Source organism: Pholcus phalangioides, unplaced genomic scaffold (assembly GCF_987345545.1).
Source record: "Pholcus phalangioides strain wild (caught in Gottingen) unplaced genomic scaffold, Ppha-v1.0 ptg000004l_1, whole genome shotgun sequence".
Lineage (NCBI taxonomy): Eukaryota > Metazoa > Arthropoda > Arachnida > Araneae > Pholcidae > Pholcus > Pholcus phalangioides.
Window position 1 is genome coordinate 39,235,711 of NW_028301597.1, and position 19,372 is coordinate 39,255,082.

The 19,372-nt window shown below is 34.4% G+C and overlaps 1 protein-coding gene across 1 annotated transcript in view; it reads left to right on the forward strand.

Annotated features, from left to right (window-relative positions):
* The first annotated feature begins 245 nt into the window (after positions 1 to 245).
* The window catches only part of LOC149087398 (uncharacterized), a 30,269-nt gene continuing 11,142 nt past the window's right edge, over positions 246 to 19,372 (forward strand). Inside the window, exons 1-2 of the mRNA XM_089231480.1 lie at positions 246 to 538; positions 8,853 to 10,393. Of these exons, the coding sequence (XP_089087606.1) occupies positions 8,867 to 10,393 (1,527 nt within the window). The 5' untranslated portion in view covers positions 246 to 538; positions 8,853 to 8,866. The remainder of the gene's footprint in view (positions 539 to 8,852; positions 10,394 to 19,372) is intronic.

A 19,372-nucleotide genomic window follows, 5' to 3' on the forward strand; every position in this document is an offset into this window, starting at 1 on the left:
AGAACATTTTACTGAAAAAATAAGATTTTCCTTTCAAATCTTTTAAAATTTTATTGAGAAATTTTTCCCTCCATAAATTCGCGAATATTCAAAAAACAGAAAAATTTTAAAAGTCTCGGAAAAATATTAGAAACATTCAAGAACATTTTACGCAAAAAAAGGGGATTTTTATTTTGAAGCTTTAACTACCAAATAGGTGAAGAACCGGAAACGAACCTCGATGCTTCATCAGAGAGAACCTCCAGAGGAGGTAGAAGAGGGGAAGAGAGGAGAACGCGAGAGAGAGAGAGCCGGGTCACGTGACCATGGGAACGGACCAATTTGCGTAGGGAAGAAGAGCAGAGCCATCGTGCTCGCAGCGAGAGAGCGAGAGAAAAGCGAGCGAGCCCGAGGAGAAAAGAAGCCAGCCCTAGGGATCGATGCGCGAAAAACGAGATGATGGAGGACAAAGAGAACTCTGCTCTCGGCCGTTCTTCTTCTCTTTCTTCTTCCAATGGATAAACCGGGATTATTGTTATTATTATTTCATCCAACACCAGTAAGTACCGTTAAAAATAATCAAAAATAATATATTAATATTTGTTTTTTAAGGAAGAAATTCATCCAAAAACAAACCATATATAGATTGAGGGGGGAAATAAACAATCTATGGTTTCGTTGGACTATTTTCAGGACTGCGTGCATTTAATCGGTTGTATTTTTTTATTATTATTATTATATCCGCGGCTCTGAGTCACGTTGTGAGTGACTGTGGTGAGCAATAGCCAAAAGAAAAAATACAGTTATAAATATTTGTATTTTTATTTTTAGGATTGTATTAAGCCTCGTGGATATTTTTTCGAAGATTGTATTATTATGTTAGTGTTTTATGGACGAGTCCGGAGGAATATTGTTGTTCGTGATTGTTGCCAGTGTGTGTGTGTGAGTCCCGATCTCTCTTTCTTCTTCCCTCGGAGCGTTTTTAACACTACTGCCGCCGCCGATACAAAAGCTGCGCAATGACAGCCATGACAGCTTTCTTTAAGAGTTGCAAGTAGGCTTTTATTATTATTATTATTTTATCTCTTTTTCTTTTTTACGGAAAAAAATGCTTCGGGCGATTTCTCACGATTCTCTTCCTTTTTTTTTTTTTCCATTATTTTCTTATTATTTTTATCCCATGCAACGGTAAATATTCTTTTTTCTTCTCCTTTAATGCTCTTGGTGATCTCTCTCCTTTCTTTCATTTCTACGTGGTCTCGATTCTTCCGAATGGATATTTTAACATTCATATTTAACGGATTTTATTTTTTGTTATTGGCGTTGTTTTTTTTTTTTGATTGTTATTGTTGTTGAATGAGTGTAGTATTGTTGAATCTTCCCGAAAAATGGCGGAGGATGTTGTTGTTATTATTATATATCGAGTAGATATTATTGGTTGATTATTTTTGGACCGTGATGCGTGATTGGCGAATTTGGTTATCGGCGTTTTTGTGGTGATTATGTTATTGATTTTGATTATTGATTGGATTTTTTTTTTTTTAAATTCTTCGTGTAAATGTGGGTTTTTTCTTTTTTTTAAAAGATGGTTTTGAGCTTGCAATTTGTGTGTCAAGGATTTGGAAAAAAATGAATGGATATTGGATATTTTTGTGTCGGGACTTGATGCGTTCGAGGTTGGTAATGGTTATCAAGACCAGTGTTTTGTGGATGATCATGGCGTGTGTGGATGAGCTTTATGAAAAATTTTGTGGTTGTGTACATCAATGTGTGTTTTTTAAAACCTGGTAGTGCTATCACACTTTAGTAGGACCCCCCCCCCCCCACATTATTATGGGTGAAATTTCACCCTTTCAACTATTTTTTTAAAAACACGTAAACTTCAAACTGAATTTAATTTTATTTATTTAGCTGAGTATATAGAATAAAATAAATATATTTTCTAATTGCTAAAACCATAGTAACCATGTACAAGAAAAAAGGAAAATTGGTTTTCCGTAACTCTGGAAAACCAATTTTGGTGAAATTTCGACTGCGTCGAAACAAAAGTAGTAATTTCTTTTGTAATTTGGTGTGCTGAACACGAATCTCACCATATAAAAAGCTGGATTGGATTTTCTCTGAACTTGCACATTTAACAACACGATACATGTGTGTACAATGCACATTGAAACACATCATAAATACAGCGATACCTTGGCTTACAAATTTTTTGACATATTTTTTTGTGTTACATCACAGATTTCGGCTTCTGTTTTGGTGTAGCAGACAGTAAAGCTGGTGTTGATTGTGTGCATAGTGTAATGTGATCTTCAGCATCTTTCATCTTCCTGTAGATTCTCATTTATCCAATTTCGAAGCAGTTTATTTTAGCCTCGTCAGTTTTAGAGCGTTCTGTGTTTGGGGCCGTTCAAGTATTACGTCATCATAGATGGGGGGGAGGGGCTTTCCGATTTGCTGACTTTTGGATGACAAGGGGGTTTGGATAATGCTTACGTCATCAGCCACCCTTTATGAAAATATGAGTTAGGATTCAGATGGGCTGAGCTGATGACGAAATTTTGCTGGGAGGGGGGGGGGGTATCAGTGTCTTGCTGAATTTTGCAAACGGGGGTGGGGAGGGGTCAAAAATGGCTAAAAATCTGCTTACATAATACTTGAACAGCCTCTTTTATAAAAAAAACTTATCTTCAAATTTTGGGCGGAACATGGAATGAATCAAACAAATGTATTTTCCATAGAAACTTATAGGAAATCACATTTCAGCTTACGGATGTGATTCCAAAACAAATTATCTTCATTAGCCGAAGTATCATTTTTTATAGAAAATAAAATAAATGTACAGGAAAAAAACAACACGTGTGTATAAAAACCTCACCAATACATGAAGGTACAACAATATTAATGTACATAAAAACACAATTCAAATGTATTACAGCACAATAGTTCATTTAACAGCATCTGACACATAATTTGTTTTGCGATGCGCTTGTACTGGACTTGAGGAGCATGTCCTACAATTGTCCAACAGTAGTCACCGAGCATGATGAAGGCTCACTATTTTCTCTGTACTGTTCTATTGGCCTTACCACTTTTTCACCCTACAATAGCTCTCGTAAGGCACTTCTTAGCTGTTAATGTGGTGATATTTTCAAAACGAGCCGATATAGCTTTTTTAGGGTGATATTCGTGTTCTGCAGGTCACAAAAGGATTTTGTGTATTTTCATGTCAGACACAGTTACATTGTTTTCCAGTGTGATCAAAAATGAATGCACAATTTTTATTCAAATGAAATTAAAACATGCAAACTAAAAACTGTTTTGTACTCTAAATTTATCTTAGTTGCAATGGAAGCACATTTTTCATGATCACTGGACACAAATTTTCCCCACTCCATACATTTAACGCTGCAGTAGATGAGTAGAGTATCAAAAGTGCAAGTCCCAGAAGCAGAATGTTTTGCATTGTTCTGCAACAAGCCCTTGGTTGAGTGGAAATGTTCTGCAGCGAAAGTTCTTATAACAGTGTTTTCTTAAAATGTTTCCAGATTGTTCTGGCTCTTGTTGAGCCTATTCTGCTTTCGGGGTGGAATTTTAATCCAAGTTTCCTGAAATTTTTTAAAATTCCTTCTTGGAAAAACCGCGCTTTTTCTGTTTCTCGCCTAAAACAGGTTTTGTTTAATTTTCCCTACGAACTCGAATTTTCGGTTTGAAATAAACATTTCCAGGGACTGAAGGGGGATTCCTTTGGCTGGTTTTGTTTAATTTTCCCTACGAACTCGAATTTTCGGTTTGAAATAAACATTTCCAGGGACTGAAGGGGGATTCCTTTGGCTGGGATTTCAATGGGTCTCTTAAAAACTACAATTTTTCTATATGTCCATGTGCTTGTATAATAAATTTTATTTTTCGACATACAAAGAGTCTACAACAGGTAATATACATTAGATCCTGCTTATAATGTTTTTAAACAAAAAAAAAAAAAACATTGCAAGCAGGAAAATGCTTTGTTTTAAGCGGAAATAATATTAATGAGAATTACTTTTTGGACCACGAAAGTAAGTCGTACTAAGCGAGAGAACGTTCTAAACCTAGAGATGTGAGGTGAGAATATTCTCCCATCACCTCTCTAAGTTTAGAATGTTCTCTCGCTTAGTACGACTTATTTTCGTCATTTTTTAATAATTAGTCAAGTTTTAAGTTATTAAGTGAGTCATAAGTTTTTGCGACTCGGAGAACGAGAATATTCTCCTGGATATAAAAATTGGAGAATAATCGAGAATATTCATTTTTCTTTTAAATAATTTAAGTTTTTTTACTAATTTTGTTTATATTGTGAAATATAAATCAATTTTCACTGCCTGAAACATTTACAACAAAACAATTTTTGGTATAATTACCCCCAATGATAACTTTTAGTTGGAGAATATTCCCCAGGTCACGATGAGAGGTTTTAAAAGTTTGGTTATATGAAGATTTTAGAATCCTTTACATTAAAACCTTAAAAACTTATTTTAAAATTAGGTAAATTTTCAGAAATTAGTTCACAACAAAAGAAATTAGAGCTAAACCAAAGTTGGTTGATAAAGGAAGCTATTCTTATCCAATCACCTTCATTCTAAGATACAGAACTGATGTTTTCTTCAATGCACATACACTTAAATTCTGTATCACTCACATTTCTTTAAAAGTTGTGAAAATCAACCATGTTGGTTTAATTTTCTTGCTTTCAAACTTTAATATTGTGGTCTACAAACTTCAATATTCCCATCTTCTTGACGAGAAGAGAGATGGGGCAGAGAATATATTCTCTCAAAGGACTATACTATTATAAATTATTAGAGAATATTCTTATATTCTTAAAAAATAATTATTATTCTCAAGTTATTTATCGAGATTATTTATTATAATACATGTTATTACATATATTCTTCATAATATTCCCTGAAAAGATTTCGGTAACTGAAGAATATTCTCTGGAAGGACTATTATTAATAACTTCAGAATAATTCTTATTATTTTCTATAAGAATATTCCCTAGTAATTTATGAAAGTAGTCCTTCCAGAGAATATTCTCAAGGATATTTATATGTAACTATATTATATATTATAAATATCAGGAGAATATTCTCATCAAGAACTTATAAGAATATTCTCAAGTTATTTATAATAGTAGTCCTACCAGAGAATATTCTCGAATATTCTCCTGTAATAATATTCTCGAGGAGAATATTATTACAGGAGAATATATCCTTGATGAGATCATATCCTTGATGAGAATATTCTCGGAAAGATTATTCTCCAAAAGATTATTTTCGAGAATTTTACATCTCTATCTAAACCTTTTATAAGCGGGATCATCTAACTCTGATATAGATTAAAGTATTTTATATTTTGAATTATAATTAGTGAGAAAAAGTATTTATTTTGATGTTTTAAACTTTCATATCTATCCAAAATTTTATTCCATGTTGAAAGTTCTTGCACAGCATCTGTTAATAGAATACACCAATTAAACTCATTTATTCTTACCTAAATTTTTTTTTTTTTGCTCAGGTTGTATAAATCCAGAGTTTTAAAGAGTATTTTCAACCAAAGCAGAGCTGGCAGGACTTGATACTTGAAGCATTGTTTTGCATGTTTAGACACAGCTTCTACTAGGAAAAACATTGCATTATAAATGCTAATAAATATACCATATCATAGTCAAACTTAGTTATTCTCACTTAGCGCTAAGAATAAAAGAAGGGGTTCCCACTTGTCACACTTTTCAAACTTTTTGTTTAATAGTTTTTTTATTTGTTCTCTAGTTTTTGTCTCACTTTTCCTACTTTTTTTTACCAAATCCTATCACCAAAATTTATGTAGTTGATTTTAATTGAAAACGGAATCATTGTGATATATATTGCAATAATAATAAAAACAATACAAATATAGTAGATTGCAATTAATGATTCTGCCAAAGCCGAAATTGTAATGTCCTTTTTGTTGAGAAATGATCTTCTGGAAACCCTGGTAAAACTCTTGTTAAAATTTTCAATCAAAACTGCAGTGCTCCATGAAAAAAAACATTTATTGAGTGGAAAAAAAGCTTTTTCTTTCCACAACAACGGCTTCATAAAATTTAGTTTGCCTTGTGACTGTAGTCCAGTCTATCCCAGAAATGACAAACTGATGTATGTTGTAGAGGGGTCTGACCAAGTGACCCCCACCTCCCGAAACAACTTTCCAACGTTGCAAATCTCTTAATAATTTTTGGATGTTCAATGCAATTCCAACCTGCATATGGTTGGCCCACAAGGGAGTACTTTCTTGTGGGCCATATGTACGGACGTCTAACAACCCTAGACCCCCCAACCCCTGTTTTCTTCGTATAAGAGCTTCTATGGCACCTACGATGTGACATTCTTTCTGACAAGTTCCGCAAGCTCGACCATGCACTATGCAAATGAAGCCGGGTCTGAACCCCCGCACTGAACAATTCAAAAAGCTGTTTTTAGCCCACATCGTGAGGCGGTTTTGACGAAAAACTGGTTTTTTGCGTGTGTGGGTAAAATTTTTTAAAATCTCTTTCATCTAGTAGAGCCAATGCCTTTTATAGCAGAAAGCCTTTCGCATGAAGCTTTGACCTCACCGAAGTCATCTACTTCACCTGCAGCCATTGGATAAATCACGCTGACGTATGTGAAATTTTTACCTCTTTTTGCAGTATATGCACACAATGACTATATGTGAAATGGACGACTTCAGTGATGTAATGAGCTTTGCACGGGGGCTTTCGGCTGTAAAAGGTGTTGGTAGAGCGGCGGGTTTAGATAGGACTTTACAGATTACTTTTTGCTTTTTGCGCACAGACAAAACAGATTTGCCCCTGAGTTTGTCTTCTCTGGAACTTTCTCACATGCTTATACGAATTCATCGTTGTGGTAAAGATTGATGCAGTTTTATAAAAATAATAATAAAAATAAGTAAAACACCACAAAGACCCGATTCTTTTAAACCAATTTCTGTAATATGGAGAGTGTCTCCTGTAGCTCCGTGGTTCATTGCGGCCATCATCCATCGAAACTACGGACAATCCGTAGCAGTTGTCAACTCTGTATTTATATGTAGTTTTTTTTTGTCTTTGGTATCTGTTTTTGCCAAATAAAGAAAAAGGGAATTATTGATACAATGCATTTCCAGTCAGCTGAGGGCTCATTGCAGAACAACCCAAAACATTCTATTTTGAGGCTAGTCCATTTAAAAAAAAAGTCTAAAATCTGTGCAAATAAACGTCACATGCTTTGGTGATGTAGCTCCGATGCATCTAAAGGAATAAGTTGCTTGTGCTCTTAAGCTTTTAAAAATCCCCATGGTTTTAACCTAAATGTGATTTTCTGATCAACTGAAAAAGAATCCTTGATAGCAGTTATTAAATAATAATCAAGTAGGTTATATCTCTGCAGTACCCCTTGCGGCCACGCAGGTTGCATAGACCAAAAGCAGCCCCTGGCCCATCTTCACAAAAAATATTCTGTATATACCTATATATTTAAAAACAATGAGAAAATTGTTTTCTCATCCAAGCTCACAGGCCTCCTGAAGTCTCTAAAACAAACATCTTCAACCTGTTGCTTGCGAGCACCACAGTGCTCCCTGAAACACTCAAGAGTGCTGATGCTCGTGTTCAGTTTCATGCTTGAGAGCACTTGATAAACTTTGCAATTGCATTCAAGGATTGAAATGAATTTGTATGTCAAACTTGTCGTAAGGGTGCTCTTCTTTTGAGCTTTGGTACAGGCAGTGCTTGCGACAAGAAAAAGGTTGAAGACCTCTGCCCTAAAATGACATCTGGTTAAGAACCACTGCTTTTGACTAAGTAAATGACCTTTTTGGCTCCCTCAACATGAATAGGAATTTACTTTTTGAATAACAACAATGTCAAGTAATGGGGTAAAGGGACAGAACAAGGGGAGTTAACTTAAAAATTGGGTGGAGCAAGCTAAGCTCCCCAGTTGGCGAAATTTGATGATGCAAAACAATGGTTTTCGCATAACAAAAAATTATTATGGATTTACAAAATTTCACCAGGAGGGGTGTGAATACCTTTCTGGGGAAAAGTTTCTAGCTGCTGCCCTGATGGAGGGGGGCATCAAGATTTCTGAGATCCATTGGTGGGCATTGCCTAAAAAAAGTTGGGAATCATTGGTTTAGATATTTAATACTATTCAGGTCAGTGAAAAATAGACCATAAAAATTATGGATCTGAAAATGGAATCTTCATAAAATTCTGGGTGTGTGAAAGAGGGCTGTTCAGGACCAATCTTTCCACAATTTCGGAAATTATTATATAGATTGCTTGGTTCTTAAAGAAACAGGAGCCTGTGAAAAATTTTGGAAGACCTAGCTTTTGTTTGTTCCACTGGTATCAAGGAGAACCAACCCCATGGCTCTTGCAAAGGTGCGGACTGACAGAGTTCCTGGGGCCTGGCACAATTGCCATTATTTATTTATTTCCATGTTATAAATTAACTATAGAAGGGCTCCTAAAAAGTGTAGCTTGGGGGGGGGAATTTTTGCTTAGAGGCCATGCGCAACCCTCATACACATGTTGCTATTTTTCTGTCTGAAAGGGAAGAAAACTAAGATGCTGACCTTCTATAAACAGGCGCAGTTCAAGGTCTGATCGCAATATGTTTCGAAGAAGGCGAGACAGGTTTCTCAGTACAGCAATGGGTCATAATGTTGGGTGTTAATAGACGTTAATTTCTGCTTATTTTTCTTTTCACCCTCTAAAGTTTATTCAAATAAAAATTTGACAAAAGCAGTTTCTGATTTTGTCATTTCTACCTGTTTGAAAGTTTTAATAATAATTTTTTTGTCTGTTACAGATGTGCTGACTATAATGAATGATAGTGAGAGGCAAGCTACGACAGCTTTGCCTGTAGGTTACTCACCTGCGCTTCCCATAACTTCCGTAGGTTCTGCACATGCACCAAGAGGGTTGATTGCGCAAGAAACTTGGATGGCTGGTCCTCCCCAATCTCACTTGGGACCTCCATATGGAGTACTGAGTGCTCCGCCTGAGTTTGCTATTGCAGATGGCATTAGACCTGGTTTTTTTACATCTGGTTTCAATTCGTCTGGTCCACCTCCTAGTTTTGTGCATAATTCTGTAATTGACATTCGTCCGCAGGGAACGTTATTTGCCAAAGCAGTCTCTCCAGGACCAGGATTCCCTGCATCATTTGCAGCTGCTCATCCTGTTTATCAGAATGCCTCTACGTTTCCAAACAGTATTCCCATGAATGATGGAATGAACCGGACTTTGGGAGAAGGTAGTTTAACCCCTGTGCCAAATCAAGATTCTCAAGCAGAAGGACTTTCAGCTCGGTTGATGTCCAAGAGTCCAAGTTCTGCAGCTCCCCCGCGAAGTGGTCCAACACCAACGCCTCCTTCTCGGGACGGGACTCCAGCCGGTAATGTAGGTTATAGACCTTGGGAACAAATAGGAGCCGGAGGTGGTCAAGAGTTCACCTCTCACAGTCAGCCATCCACTCCACAGTCTATGCCAGACATGCGCCCAGAATCTGTACCGCTACAGAGACCACCAAGTGCCCCAGTGGAAAAGCATTCTTCAAGTGCCATGATGCCACAAGACAACGATAATAGGAGGCATTACAAGAACAAAAATTATGTTTCGCCCAGTGCTGACCAACTCCAGCCTCCTAGATCTGTAGAAACACCAGGGAGACCTGCATCTTCTATTTCCTCTGCTCCTTCACCAGCTGAGATGCACGACCCTATGCTACAAGAAGATCACATGGAACAAGATAATGTACACAGAGTTGTACAAGTTGCAACGCTGAACCAAAGTTTCAATTCCTCGAATGTGTCTGCTGCTGCTCAACGGTTGACTAACATAAATATGCAAGTGAATGCAGCATTGCAGCCACATTATCCTGGGGTTGCACCTCTGATGCCGCACAATAGTGTCCAGTTGCCTTACCAGCACAGAGCTCAGATGGTGATGGGATTCACTGACAATAATCACATGCCATTGGATGCAGATGTAACTGATCTGGACATGAGGGGAGCAACAGAGAACACATTTCAAGTGCCTTCGGTGTCTTCCACTACTCGCCCATCTATTGCTCATCTCCCGCCACCTCAGCCACATATGGAACAGTGGGACCATCATGTCAATCAGCCTCAGGTTCCTAATCACCCACCTGCTGCGCCTCCTGCAGCTCCACCCCCTCCTGTGCAGGAAAACGAGAAAGTGCCACGCAAGAAGCGGAAGCGATGCGGGGAATGTCCGGGATGTCATACCAAAGAGAATTGCGGCCAATGTGGACCCTGCAGAAGTGTTCGAAGTCATCAGATTTGCAAGATGAGGAAATGCGAGCAACTGAAGACAAAAAAAGAGAAGGCAAGTTGATAATTATCTAAGTCTTATCTAAATTGCAAAACATATTTTTTTACTATTTGAGTGTAGAATTAAATCACAAAATTAGGAAATTTTTATTTTATCAGGAATAAAATAATTCAAGATATACGGAAGACTGGATGTTGTGAAGATATTTATTATTTCAGATGTTTATTTTTTAAGGAAGGAAAAAACTCATCTCTGCCTCCACCGGGAGTCGAACCCGGGTCCCTCGATTCGACTCCCGGTGGAGGCAGAGATGAGTTTTTTCCTTCCTTAAAAAATAAACATCTGAAATAATAAATATCTTCACAACATCCAGTCTTCCGTATATCTTGTATTAACAAGTGGAGAGCGACATTCATGTCAAATAAAATAATTGTTCCCAATCCCTTTCAAAACTGCTTTATTTTACATTAGTAGAATTTAGATCAGCAATCTTTGTACACTTTCCTCCACACACAAGTCTTTTATCTGTATCATTCTGAGTAAAAATAGATTCTACATACATTTCCACTTTTCAATCGGTTAAAGATACTCCCTCTACAACATTTGTACATTTAAAAATGTTTTATAAAATAAGTAGCCATCTCATTCTGAAGTTACATAAATCTGGAATAGCTGCAATTCAGACACCATACTGTACAGGTACCAAGCCCAAATAGAACTTGTTTCCAAAAATTTTTCCTTCATTTAGTTCCCAAAATATTTTATTTACTTCCTCAATTCATGTACATCTTTTTTATGAATTTAAAATCATGGCTGAATGAAGGAATGAATGAACGCCAGAACTTTGCCACTGGACTTATCCCGCTGTTGAGATCTCTTCCAGCCCAGCTTCGTGGCAGAATCTGGAACACTTTATTTTGTGTCAAAAAAAAAGAAAAAAAAATACAAAACTTTTACAACATATTTTCCCCGGACAATTGGGTACTGTCGCGATTAACATATTTTGTGGTGATTACAGACGAGATGGGATTAGGAGTTGGAGAAATTTCTGGGTTTAGTTAAGATGAATGTACACATATTCGGACGGAGGTATGTTTTAAAAAACAATTGAGCCCCCCCCCCCACTCCCATGCCATCTCATCTGTTATATTACACTTGCCATATTATATACACAGGATACAAAAAGAAATGAGAGTCTTATTGTGAAATAAGAAAAAAACACACATATATCGGAGCGAGTCATCTCGCTTAACACCTTATTGGTGAGCAAATGGGTTTGATAACTTGCGGACTAGAAGCCAGCATCAGTCCGGTGGATTTAATGAACATATACAAAATATAAGTATTGTGTGGGGGAATATATACAATTAGGGGATCACCCGTGGCATCTTGCTTAGCACCTTATTCGGTGAGCAACATGTGAATACGACAATATGAGTACGCATGTGTGTTGTGGACATGAAATGCATGAAGAACTTGAATAAAGGAAAGTTAAAATCATGGCTGTTAACTCAAGAGAATTTAAATTATATCCATTTGATATTGTAATGTAATATTCTAACTTGATGTCGCTAAATGCTAATTTTTTTTAAATCTATCAACTCCATTCTCCTTGCCACTTATTTCTTTATAGCACATGGGTGATTCTCATGAAATTGGCCTAAATTGTGTTCCCAACAGTTCATTTTTAATGTATTTGACAAAGAATTTTTTTTTCCATCACTTTCTATTTATATTCCTGTAGAGATGCGACTCCTGAATGTAAAAATTGTAGAATAATCCAGAATATTAGGAGAGATAGATGGCTTTTTCTCTCAACCCAAGATATGAAGGAAAATTATTTTCTAAATATTATGCTGAGGTGAACTCAGAAAGATAAGTCATCTTGTTTCCACTGGGACTAGAACCCAGGCCCTCTTGCATAGGGGAGGGGGACGAAGGGGACATTTTTCGTTAAAATATTTATTTCTTCGCAACATACAATCGGAAAAGCAAGTTTTATGTATAATATAGCATTTATGTTACCAAGCTTCAATTTAAACATTCTTTGGTTAAACAATTATACATATGTAGAAAAAAAATCATGTTTCATGAAAAAGTCCAAATTGTCCCATCCATCCCCCAAGATAGGGATGAATAGGACAGCAATATAACATTTCAACTTCTCATTATTCAACTTCGCATCAAATGAGGTTCACTTAATATTGATGCTGATAAAATCAAACTGAAATGTCATAAATGCTTTTACTCTTTCTGCAACCCCTTAGCTTTGTGGTTTTGGCAAGTTGGACACAATATCAGATTTTAAAATGCCTCATATTTCACTTTTCTCTGCATAAAACACCCATAGCTGTCAATTTTTTAACTTAAAAATTAAACCTTAAAACTCTCATTATCACCATGAACACACATAAAACTCTTGCAATAGAAATATACAATATTTTGTTTTTAATCATAGTTTTTTGTTAATATGAAATCTTCATCTTGTATGAGAGAATTATCTAAATCTTTTTCCATAAAATTTTCTTCAGTAAAACTGGTGTTAGTATATTTTCTTGGCTGGAATTTTTCGAATTTTAGGCCTTTCATGGCTTTCTTTTTCTGACTGTACTCTAATTTAAGCTGTTCTTTTTCTGGAGTGTTAATTAAGATGGAGCTTTTCTTCTCTTTGGTAGTCTGTTCTATCAGCTTTTGGAAATGGGCAAATTTGCTTAGGAGTTTTGGCCCCAACTTAAATATAGACTTACCAGATTAACAAAAGATACAGAGGGAACACATATTTAAAACTTATTTCAATGAAGCTGTCTTCATTAGCCTAGTCAGAATTGGCTTATGTGTTATGGAAGCTGGAAGGAAATCATTATCTGTAATTTATTGGGAAATTTTTTAGTGAAAATTTTAGAATTTATTTAGGGGGGAAATTCTGATTTTTTAAACCAACTTATGTTAGAGGGAGCAAAGGTATGAAGGAATACTTTCCTTGCTAAAGCAGCAACTTCATGTATTGTTATGTGTTTATTAGGATTGTGTGCTTGTTAACCAGAGTCATCTTGAATTGGTCTAAATCTTGTCATAAAAGATCCATACATAGATACATCTAATGGTTGTAGCTGATGACTACAATGGGAAAAAAGTGTAAGGACTACATTTGTTGAATTAAAACTGCTAGTTATATTCATATTCATCACTTCCAGAGATCTAATGATAGATAGTTCCTTACGATGATCCTTTTAAAAATTAATAGAGTAAGAATTTCAAAAACCCAATTTGAAAACCTCATTTTGGATCTAAAAAATAAAGATATCAATTTAAAAAAACACCTTAAAAATAAACCCTACCTTACTTTAATGCAATGGGACAGTCCCAATCATCCCCATGTGTTACTGTCCCTTCCATCCCCATGCTATAACTCTTCATTTGCAAACATTTTGTAAAACATGCTATCATGAGACAGTAAAATAAACTATATATGTCTATAACTAACATATGATACATAAACAGCAAAGTATGGATTACTGGCTTATAGCAGTACTTATAAAATTAAAAAAATAAGAAATGTGCAGAAATTTACTTTTTGATGTTGATATTAATTTTTGAGCTAGAGAGCAACAAATTCAACAGCCATGATGGCTGTTGTGAGTGAAGCTACACTAATGTAATCTATTGGTGAAAAAAGAAACTAAAGTGAAACAAAACAGCTGAGTGTCCCATTCATCCGCCACCTCCCTTACCCGCAGGGTTTAAGCTACGGTCACATTTTTTGCAAAATGCGAATGGAAATCTTAGAATGCGAAAGAAGTAGTAGCCACTTGTGCAAAAATGCGTACAGGAGGTACGAAACTAGTAGACATTCAACCATCAATCATTGGCATTGTAACATTTTGCTAAAGCTTTTCTCGCCATTTTCGCTTTTTTGCTAAAGGAATTTTTTATCTAGCTTAAACCCTGCGTACCCGGCAAGCATGCTACCATCTACACCACTGGGGACTTTTCTTTCCGAGTTCACCTCAGAAAATAACTGTTTCCTTGGATCCAGAATATTATTTTTTCTTCTAAGTAATGAAAAATGTTTACTAATTTTGTTTATATTATGAAATATAATTCAGTTTTCATTGCTTGAAAAATTTAGAACATTTTTTTTGGCGTAATCACCTCATAACGACAGCTTTTAGTTTGAGAATATTCTGAAATATTTGCAGAATATTCTAAGAATATTCTCGGTTATGGTAAGAGTTTTTAAAAGTTTTTGTTACCAACATTTTGGAAACCTTTAAAGATGGAAAAATTTCTTTTTAAAATTAGATAATTTTTCAGAAATATGTTCAAAACAAAAAATTAAACCAAAGCTGATTGACAAAGAAAGATATTCTTATATAATCACCTTCATTCTAAGAAGATACAGAACCATTATTTTCTTCAATGTACATACACTTAAATTTTGTATCACTCATATTTCTGTGTAATTCAGCCATGTTCGTTTCATTTTCTTGCTTTTAAACTGTAATATTGTGGCTACGAACTTTAATTTTTTAGGCTTCTTGATGGGGAGAAAGCATATTGTTGAATTATCTAGATTTTTTTGTTGTTTTATGTTGTCTTATTGTATGTTTAATTTATCGAGAATATTCTCTGGAAGGGCTAGCTACTATTATAAATTCTGGAGAATAAAATATTCTTATCGAAAATAATAAGAATTATTCTCTCAAGTTATATATAATAGTCCTTACAGAGAATATTCTGGAATACTCTCCTCTATGAGAATATTCTCAAGTTATTTGCAGAGATATTTATTGTATTATACATTATAATAAATATCCTTGAGAATATTCTTTGGAAGGACTATTACGGTTATAAGTAACTGGAGAATATTCTCATCAAGAATAATAAGAATTAAAGATGTGAAGTGAGAATGTTCTCTTGGATGTAAAAATTGGAGAATAATCGAGAATATTCTTTTTTCTTTTGAATAATGAATTTTTTTTTTATTAATTTTGTTTATGTTATGAAATATAATTCAGTTTTCATTGCCTGAAACATTTAGAGCAATAAGTTTTTGTTATCAAGATTTTGGAAACCTTTAAAGATTAAAAAATATCTTTCAAAATTAGATAAATTTTCAGAAATAAGTTCAAAGCAAAAAATTAAACCAAAGTTGATTGACAAAGGAATCTACTCTTATGATCATCTTCATTCCAAAGAAGATAGAGAACTGCATGTAATTTTTTGCAATAAACTCAATGAACATACACTTAACCCTTAACTGGCAACCTGTGAAGATTATGTGTGTAACTAGCGTTATTGATCCCATCAAGTATTAATGCATTTTAAAAATCAACAAAAAGAGTCTTCATAAAAGCAATGGGTTTTTTACATGACTTCATTCATCTGTCAATTAATTCATTAAATAAATTTTCAAATTTCTTTAATTATTTTCTCAAAAATTTTCTTTTATTAAGACACATTTGGAAAAAATGGAGATATACATGACTTTTGAATTATTTTTTAAATTATTTATTAAATTTTTTGAGAACGTAATTTTCATGATTAAAAATTTGTAGATATGATTGTAAATTTTATTTTTTGAGTATATTTCAAATTAAAATAATATTTACTATACTTTCACAAATACCAAAATTTTAGTCTTATTCGAAGTCGGTAGCATAGTACTTTTGTAAACAACAGCATGACATATTGATCACGCATATCTTATGTACAATCAACACTATCCTCATGCTCACCTCAGATATCTGATGTTTCACCATTAATTTGAAACCATTATCGAGAAAACTGGAGCTCTTACACCATCAGACAAAAAATGTGTTACGCAAATGGTGAGGTGTTGCTGCAGAAACATTGACGAATGAAACAACAGAATGAAGAAACAGAACAACCTCATATATTTGTCAAGAACCTATAAACAACCTGCTTGAAAGGTACTGATAACAGGATGCACCTGATGCATTTCTTTCTCAAGGGAGTGGCATGTTGAGCAATGCGTGGGGTCAAAAGACGCCAACACCCCAGTTGAGGGTCAAATATTTTATCATTCGTATTTCTTTGCAAGTTGTTCAATTCATCCATGCTGTTTACATTTTCTTGCTTTAAAAGTAATATTGTGAGCTGCAAACTTTAATTCCCCCCCCCCCCCTTTCTATTGACAACCCTTTTATGCTGTATGTGTGAGGTTCTGAAAGCTCTTGCAGAAATTTTAGAATGCAACTTCTGCCAAACTCATTCCAATGCATGTTTTTTTCCACCACATAACGGCAACAAACTTTTCTGCAGAGTTCCTATAACATTCATCTTTCCAGAAAGTCCTATTTTCTGGGTATTTGGATAGTTTTATAGAAGAATTGCCTCTCGTGACATACCTTCTGAGGTTGCCAAATGGTGAATAAATTCTGATCCAGGCTCATCTTTGCTTAACCCTTCATCTACTCATGGTACTTTGAAGTACCAGGTTAACTAATTTGTTATGAACAAACTTAACAGGAATCCAAGACTTTTCTCATCGTTTGTCCCTTTATCATTGCTTTTTCTTCACTCTATTCAATTTCAAGCTATTGCGAATAATTAGTCCTAAAGCCCATTTTGAACAGTTTTGTATCCTCTGAGAATAATAAAAAAAGTACCCCTTTCTCTCTCACAAATGTAAATGTAATTGATTTACCATTATTTGCTATTACATATATATATATTAGAGATGCGAGGTGTGAGAGTATTCTCCTTGATGTAAAAATTGGAGAATAATCGAGAATATTAATTTTTCTTTTAAATAATTTAAATTTTTTACTAATTTTGTGTTTATATTGTGAAATGTAAATCAGTTTTCATTACCTGAAACATTTACAACAAAACAATTTTTGGTATAATCACCCCCAATGGCAACTTTTAGTTCGAGAATATTCTTAGCATATTCTCCAGGTCATGATGAAACATAGGCGTACGCAGAATTTTCTCGAGTGGGGGGGGGGGTGTTTCATATTTTTTTTCCTTCTGGGGGGGGGGTTACTTTTTTTCCCTGCAAAATAACACTATAATCTTGTCTCAAGGGGGGTCGCCAATGTGATGAGAGGTTTTAAAATTTTGGTTATGGAGATTTTTTAGTATAACCTCTAGATTAAAACCTTAAAAAAATATTTTAAAATAAGATAAATTTTCAGAAATAAGTTCAAACAAAAGAAATAAACGAAAGTTGAATTGATAAAGGAAGCTATTCTTATATAATAACCTTCATTCTAAGATACAGAACTGTTTTCTTCAATGCACATACACTTAAATTCTGTATCACTCACATTTCTTTAAAATTTGTGCAATTGAGCCCTGTTGGCTTAATTTTCTTGCTTTCAAACTTTAATATTGTGGTCTACAAACTTCAATATTCCCATCATCTTGACGGGAAGAGAGATGGGAACTTAGAATATTCTTGAGAATATTCTCTCAAAGGACTACTATTATAAATTGCTAGAGAATATTCTTATCGAAAATAATAATTATTCTCAAGTTATTTATTGAGATCATTTATTATAATACATGTTATTACATATATTCTTGATAATACTCTCTGGAAAGATTTCTGTAAATGAATATTCTCATCGAGGAGAATATTCTCTGGAAGGACTATTATTAATAACTTCAGAATAATTCTCATTGTTTTCTATAATATTCCCTAATATTAATCCTGGAAGGACTATTATTAATAACTTCAGAATAATTCTTATTGTTTTCTATAATATTCCCTAATAATTTATGAAAGTAGTCCTTCCAGAGAATATTGTCAAGGATATGTATGTATACATGTGTATCTACATTATAAATAACAGGATAAGAATATTCTCAAATTATTTATAATAGTAGTCCTACCAGAGAATATTCTAGAATATTCTCTGGTAGAATATTCTAGGTAGAATAATCTCATCAAGAGAATATTCTGGAATATTCTGCTTGATGAGAATATTCTCCAAAAGATTATTCTCAAGAATTTTACATCTCTAATATATATATTGATTATTCATAAAAGTGTAGCATATTATAAGCATATATATAATTTTTTAAATTTGGAGACATTCATTACCAAGTAAAAGTAAGCCGAAGTTATTTATTGTAACTTCAAGAATATTCTTGAGAATCTTTCAAAATATTATTACATATAATTTTACATCTATAAAAATAACTGGAGAATATTCTCATCAAGAATAATAAGAATGTTCTCAAGTTATAAAGAATATTTATTATAATATACATTATCATAAATATTCTTGTGAATCTTCTCTAGAAGGACTGTAATAAATAACGAGAATATTCTCATTGAGAATAATAAGAATACAATCTGCCCTTTGTATTCACAGATTTCATATTAACAGTTTTTGCATTTGTGGTCTCTCTCTCTGTTGTTTTGAAAAACACTGTAATAATTTCTGTATCAAAATATAAGTTCATGTTAAATAAACATAAAAAAAAATCCCTCTTAATGGTTTTTCTGGTGCTCCTGAAAATGTTCATACAAGACTGTTGTTTAAATGTTTTTAAAAGTGAAAGACTTGCATGGGAAATTTGAAATATTAACAAAGGCTAGCTTCATTGCTGCGGTTTCTCGTTATTGTGGCATCAATGAGTCTAAAAACAGATATATCAAGAAATAAGAATGTAAAACTTGATCAGCCATTCATGTAGCTACACCTGTACTGCATACCCCTGGATCCCTACAAGTCGGTCTTAAGAGCATCATGGGCCCTCTGGCCAAGTGATTTTTCTGAGGCCCTACGTGGCGAATTCTCGGAAATTTGAACCAGTTCTAATTTTTCTGAGGCCCCCGGGTCATGCTTGTTTGGGCCCATGTATTAAGACGACACTTAAAAAGTGTTTTTCTGTGAGTGTGATAGAAAAAGGTATGCATGTTATGTAGTACTAAAACGAATAAGGCAAATACCAGGAAATACTAAAAAAATTCCTTATGCATTTTGATACACTATGGGTGTCATTTTCAGAGGATAAGAATATCGCGCTGACAGAGTACTCCCCTTGAATTGATTA